Source organism: Pithys albifrons, chromosome 8 (assembly GCF_047495875.1).
Source record: "Pithys albifrons albifrons isolate INPA30051 chromosome 8, PitAlb_v1, whole genome shotgun sequence".
NCBI lineage: Eukaryota > Metazoa > Chordata > Aves > Passeriformes > Thamnophilidae > Pithys > Pithys albifrons.
Window position 1 is genome coordinate 16,512,694 of NC_092465.1, and position 6,722 is coordinate 16,519,415.

General features: G+C 57.0%; 1 protein-coding gene across 1 annotated transcript; it reads left to right on the forward strand.

The window, feature by feature from the left end:
* Window positions 1-4,400: 4,400 nt before the first annotated feature.
* Window positions 4,401-6,433, forward strand: CDK5R2 (cyclin dependent kinase 5 regulatory subunit 2). The gene has a single exon (XM_071562227.1). It carries the CDS (start codon window positions 4,574-4,576, stop codon window positions 5,534-5,536), a length of 963 nt encoding a protein of 320 aa, XP_071418328.1. The 5' UTR covers window positions 4,401-4,573; the 3' UTR covers window positions 5,537-6,433.
* Window positions 6,434-6,722: the final 289 nt, after the last annotated feature.

A 6,722-nucleotide genomic window follows, 5' to 3' on the forward strand; every position in this document is an offset into this window, starting at 1 on the left:
ACAGCTGTAGCCCTCCACCCTTGAGACCTGAGAAGGGGACAAGAGGAGAGGGATCAGAAACGGAAAAGGAACAGGTGCCTAGGCTGGGGCACTCAGAAGCACAAACAGGTTTCTCCTCCCTGGGCACCACAGGCAACTTGCCAGCCAGGTCCTCTGGGGCTTTTCAGCTCCAGTGTAGGATAAAGAAAGATTTTTGAGTTGAGAAAAAGGTTTTGGAGCTGCTGGCAGATTCTGAGGCCTACTAGCAGGCACTTAATTAGTTCTGTGAGAAAAACCAGCAAGCTAGCAAAAACAAAATGAAATAAGAAGGTTTTGGGACAAGCTGCCATGAAAAAGAATATGGAAGAAATAAAATTCTCATGGCAAAGAAAACATCTATCCAGAAAGTTTCATCCAATTAAAAGCTGTAAATAAGGTTTATAGACACTGTGATACAACCTATGGAACTTGGCTATGGGTAGGATTTGACAATATATATTGTGTAATTTGAAGTTAGAGTGAGCTGTTACCTTTACCTATTTTTTCCTTTTCCTTTTCTTCATGGAGTGATTTAATAAACTATTTTCTGTGTGACACTTGTGAACTGTGCCCTCTTTAATTTTTTTGGCCGCCATGAGCTACTGAGAACTCTCACACTCCAGGGCTCCCAGTGCAGCAGAAGCTGCCTACTGTGTGGGCTGGCAAGGGGGAGCGCCAGGGTCATCAGACCCTGTCACTGAGAGATGTACCGAGACTGTGAGCTCTGTCTCCATGGGTAATGCAGTGCAGGAGCTGGCTGGCCAGCTGCTATCAGGAAGACAGTCCTTTTCCCTGCCTGTCTTTGCCAGGGCAGACAGATCACGGCACAGCAAGTGAGCTATTAAAGAGCATCTCTAGCCAGCCAGCAAACACATGCTCATTCATCATTCTGGATCAGGCAGTGGGATGTGCCAACTGCTTTCAGCCAGGACCCATCACGAAGCCAGTGTCCAATACCCCAAAAGCCTGGAAGGAAACTGGAGTCAGACTAGGGGGCCCTGGACCCTCCAAAATGCTATTTCTTGACAAGGCGGTTCTGGAAGAGCTGCTCTGCCCCAGGTTGGCAACTTGTGCATTTCTGAGATAGAGCATCAGCATGGCAACATCATGCCAGAGACAGCTTGGAGAGGATGCAATGGTTGCTATGGGCTTAGCCAAGGCCTGACCTGCCCCCAATATTCCTGTCTGAACCAGGCAGGCAGAGCTGCCCAGCTCTCTGCAGTGGGAGTCTTAGGTCAGGTGGAGCAGAGTGGGAGACTGACTGTCAGGTACTTGCAGAGAACTGTGTGGATCCTGCAGATCAGTGCTAGCTCTTTCAGAGCATTTTCACAGTAGCTGCTTGGTTTTACATCTGCTTCTCTCCCCTGGTACTGCTGTCTCCCTAGCTGTCTCCATCCCTAGAGCCCAGTCAGCTGTGCTGGGAACCAGGGTGCTGCAAACTCGCATCTGGAATACTGCTGATTCAGGACAGGGAAACCCATTTGCACACCCCAAATTAGGGGCCTGGGCAAGAAACCATCCCTTTGCTGGTGCTGGCATGTAGCTGAAGTATGTGTTGCCCTAGTTAGAGGCACCTTAAATGGCAGAGGATCTGCATATGCCAGCAGTGTCCACACAAAGCCACACCACCAGCAGCTGAAGATTTGGCCAAGGGTATAAATCTGAGAGATGTGAGACCAACTATGCCTGGAGCCCTACTTCCTTCCTCCCTCACATCTAAGGGCATGTCATTCCTGCTGCCTAGGGTGGCAAGCCCAATTCCCCAGGGAAGGGAAATATTGCCCTCTCCTCCTGCTTTGTGCCTTTCCCTGCCAGCTGACCATTTACAACCATGAAAAAGGCCAAGCAGAGATGACCCCTGCCAGCCTCGGGGCCTGAGCCTGAAGAGTAAAACTATAGAGTTGGGAAAAGATCCTCCTCTTTCATGTGGAAGTGCAGCTGCCTCCCATGTAAGCTGCAAAGCTGCTTCTTTACCCACATAAGAAGCATCCTGCTGTTCTTGTAGGTCTTGGGTATTTCCGTAGTGCTTGCAGGAAGCCCTTGCCACTGTTAGCAATGCTGTCTTGGAGAATGACTATGGGCTCACTGACCTGTTCTAGTCCGGGACTGTTGCCACAACAGGACACAAGCTGCAGTCAAGAAGGAAATAATACTCTGAAGCTCTCCTACTGGTCAAACTTGAAGCCTCAGGCTGCATCACTGAGCAGCCCTGAACTGGATTAAACAGCCTTTGGGCAAATGCATACACAGACAGCTGCGTGGTGCAATAAGCACAAACACAGCTAGGGGAGGCAAGGGAACTCTGTGGCCTCTACTGTGAATTCCAGTTCATCGCTGTTGAATGTGAGTAGTCTTTCTGCATGAGTTCAGGGAAGCCAGTTTGGGAGATCTCACACAAGGTAGGGGCAGCTTCATGTGTTTCACATGAAGCAACCTGAGAGCAATTTTACTTCAGCAGGAACAAGTAGTATGCAGAAAGGTCTCTGCTTCCTCACCCACAAAATTCAGCTGCTGGTTTCTGATGATACCATGTTCGCACACCAGAAAATTCTCAAACATGCAAAAAGAGCAAAGACAAGCTCCTTCCCATCCTCTCTTTAGGGCTCCTCCATCTTCACAGCTAGGTTGAAACCAGCTAAAGGTGCTGACTTAACTGACTTAACTGTTGTCAGGAACCTTGTCCTGATTTTCTTCCTTTGTTTTTACACCCCTTTACCAAATCCCCCCAGCTACTTCAGCCCAGCCTAAGCTGGCCTTGAGTAGGTGATGCTGGCCCAGATCCACTTTGGTTCTGGCCACTCCCAAAGCAAACCTCTGCATCTGAGGATCTGTGTGCACACCTGCCTGTTCTTTGCAGAACCCACTGACGGGATGGCAACTGACCACAGTGCAGGATTTGTGGGTGTGTGACTTTGCTCCTCCTCCCTGCCACGGCACAGAGGGCATAGCTTCTATTCTGGCCCTAGATGTGGCAAGTCAGCCCCAAGCACCAGGAGGCCAGTCTAGAAGCCTGAAACACAGCTCTGAGCCTGTACTTTCATTGCAAACACCTCCAACATCAGCAGTGCAGAAGGAAGTGGGGGGGCAGGCTTAGCTCCTCCCGGTTGATAATTCATTACTGCCTGTTATCCTGGATCCCTCCAGCAGCAGCTACATCCTGGCAACAACATATGTTCGTTTCACACATAAAATGCTCTATCAAAATGCATAATTGAGACATGCTCCCTGAAACCTTTCCCAGCTGCCCCTCCCAATGCTTTACATGCAGGAGCAGTCCCTGCAACTGGGACATTTTGTTCCTAATGGATGCCTGGCACCCATCATAGAAATCAAGGCTGCAGGATCCATCATCCAGCTTATGAGAAACAGAGTGGGATCTTCTTGAGAGGAGCAGAGGGGCAGCAAGCAGAGGGGGCAAGTTTGATCTATGTAATGCTCAGATCCATAGAGGGGAGAAGGAGCATCCATGCACATACATATGGCTGGTTTATCACACACAGTTTGCAATGATGCAGAGGTACAGCATCTCTTCCCTCTTCCCCTGAGGGTTTGGGAGCCCTGGGCACCAGGGCTGGCTGGTCTCCCCTTGCAAACATGGAGGAGTTCCATTCTCCTTTATTGGAGGTCTCTGACTTTGGCCTGATGCTGGTAACTGTCAGCCTGGTGGCAAATCTCCCCTCTACAGCTGGGCCGGAAGAGGCAGGGTGGATGAGGGACTCCATGCTTGCACAGCAGATGCTGGGGGTGTTCCCCCAAGGCTGGGTGCCTTCTGACTCCCTGCAGAGCCATGTGCAGGGTTGGGCTTGTTCTCAGGAAAGGCGAGGCTTGCCCACCAAGCCTACACCTTTCATGTGGGCTGCCGAGTAACAGACAGCCTTCCACCCAACCCAAGCCTCTAGCTGCCCCCTGCACACAGGTTCAGTCTTCTTCGCCTTCATCCCTCCTCAGTCTCTTTTCTGACATTTGCAAAGGCTCTTCTTCCCCACCGTGTTCCCCAAGGATCATTGGAGCAGAGAGCTTTGCTGATCTGGGAAGGTTCATATTTCCTTTTGTAGGTAACAATTCAGAACAGGACTTCTCAAGAACAGCCGAGTTCAGAAGCTCTCCCTAGACCCTTTCTGTGCCTTCTGGACTCCCCCGGGAGACTCCTCATGTCCCCCACACAAAGGGCTAGGGGGCTGTCTGTAACAGCATCGCAGGTCCCAACCCCATCGCCCTGGCGGAAGCACCGACCCACCCCTCCACCGGTGAAGGTCACGTCGGGGCGGCGGCGGCTGCCGGGCAAAGCCGCACCGTGCCCTCCCCCCGCCGCCCACCGGCGAGCGGGCGGGCACACTGGGGACCCGTGCGGCTGCGATTGGCTGGCGGCGGGGAGAGGCGGGGAACGGCGGAGCCGCGCCTGGCTGCAGCAGCGGGCGCGGAGCCCAGAACGGGCGCGGCGTAGCATCTTCGGATACCGCGGCCCTGGTGCGGGTCGCCTCCCCCGCAGGCCCCGGCCTCATATGGGCGGTGCCGGCGTCCTGGCCCCTGCACGCCCGTCCCGCTCGACGTTAGCATGGGCACGGTGCTCTCCCTCTCCCCCGCCGCCTCCTCGGGCAAGGGTAGCGGCGGCGGGGGGCTGCTGGCCGACAAAGCGCCGGGAAGGGTGCCGGGCAAGGGCGAAAGCCGGCTGAAGCGCCCCGGCGTGCTCATCTCGGCGCTCACCTGGAAGCGGCTGGTGGCCGCCTCGGCCAAGAAGAAGAAGAGCACCAAGAAGGTGACGCCGAAACCCGGCGGCGGGGCCCCGGCGGGGGCCCCGGGCCAGCCCGACCCCCTGGTGGTGCAGCGCAACCGCGAGAACTTGCGCAAGTCGGCGGTGGGGCCGGCCGAAGGCGCCAAGCAGGGCCCGCTGGCCGTGCCGGTGCCCACCGTGCCCTCGGCGCCGCAGGAGCTCCACCCGGGCTCCGGCGGAGGAAAGCCGCCGCCACCACCGCCGCCGGCCGGCGGCCGCCCCCCAGGGTCTCCGCGCCGCGTGGTGGTGCAGGCGTCCACCGGCGAGCTGCTGCGCTGCTTGGGGGACTTCGTGTGTCGCCGCTGCTACCGCCTGAAGGAGCTGAGCCCCGGCGAGCTCATCTCCTGGTTCCGCACCGTGGACCGCTCGCTGCTGCTGCAGGGCTGGCAGGACCAGGGCTTTATCACCCCGGCCAACCTGGTGTTCGTCTACCTGCTGTGCCGGGAAGCTCTGCGGGGCGAAGACATAGGGAGCCAGGCCGAGCTACAGGCCGCCTTCCTCACCTGCCTCTATCTTGCCTACTCCTACATGGGCAACGAGATCTCCTACCCGCTCAAGCCCTTCCTGGTGGAGGGCGACAAGGGGCGCTTCTGGGAGCGCTGCCTGGGCATCATCCAGCGCCTCAGTGCCAAGATGCTGCGAATCAACGCGGACCCGCACTACTTCACGCAACTCTTCCAGGACCTCAAGAGCGAGGGCGAGGGCGGAGACGGGTCCAAGCACTGGACGATCAGCCTGGACCGTTAGGGAGGTACCAACCCCCCGGGCCGGAAGGGGCCGCGCACCGAGGGGCAGGGAAGGAGAAGGATTGTCGTTTTCCACCTCCTCTCCCCGCATCCTCCTCGCCTTCCCCCCTCCCCGGCCGCCAGCTCCACGGAGACGCTACTTGGACCCTCCCTGCTCCGGATCCAGCCGTCCTCCTTCACCGCTTCTGACCCCAGATGGGGGCTGCGCTCCGGAACACCGAGGCGGCCGAGAAGACCGAGGAGGAGGAGTGGTGTCCCTCCCTCTGCGTGATGGAGGGTGGGGAGACTGCGGAGGAGCGGGGGTTCCTGAATGCGTTTTCCCTAGGAAAAAAGGGTGAAAAAATTGATGTAAGGGTCCGGGGCAGGAGGGTTCGGGTAGCGCTTGAGGGTGCGACGGGTGCTTCGGACAGACGGTGCATGTGAACGAGCTCCCTGGCGCGCTCAGAGCCGCCTCGCCTCGCTCCTGCTGCTGTCCGTGGTGCTGGAGCTGCCGCGCCTGAGCAGACAAAGGCGGGGGGAGTACGGGCAAGGCAGGAGGGTTTCTGTGTCGTGAGCGATGCCTTCCTCTCACCACCCCACCCTCACCCCGCCCACGTGAGGCGATGTGGGCCCCCCTGAGCATGGGCGACGCTGCCCCTCACCCCGCGGGAGCCGCCCGCATTCCCCTTTGTTCGAACCGCTGGGGGGGCGCCCACGCCCGTCCCCGCGGGTAAATCCCCCTCCATCCAGTGCCCTCTCCCAGGCAAGGGGTTATGCCTCCCCTCATTTTGGCTTGTTGCGAATACAGGGGTCTGTGCCAGAGGAGGTCTAGGGAGCCCAGGTGGAGGGGGCCTGCTATGGAAGGGGTGTCCCCTCTCCTCTTGCTTTGCTTCACTGGAGAATAAAAAGGTGGCTTGGATGGGCCTGGTGGTGGTTCCTGGACTTGCTGGGTTGTGGGGTGCAAGGGAGATTGTGGAGGCCATCACAGGCTCCTAGTCATGCCCTCTCTCCTCCCCAAGAGGGTTTGGGGGAGGGCAGATTCCCAAAGAGGGTTTTACTCCCCAGTGTGAGTTGGGTATCAGAATTTCATCCCTGTTTTTGTGCTCAAGGCCATTCCTGGTCCACTTGAGTGTCTTTCAGTCCCTCGTGAGCTCTTCTGGCCTCCTCCTTTCCAGATGGAAATGCCTGAAGCCTGTCTGCTGCTCTGA

Excerpts from the sequence above, each read along its gene's own strand:
- CDK5R2 (XM_071562227.1), top strand. The coding sequence starts at position 4,574 with ATGGGCACGGTGCTCTCCCTCTCCCCCGCCGCCTCCTCGGGCAAGGGT.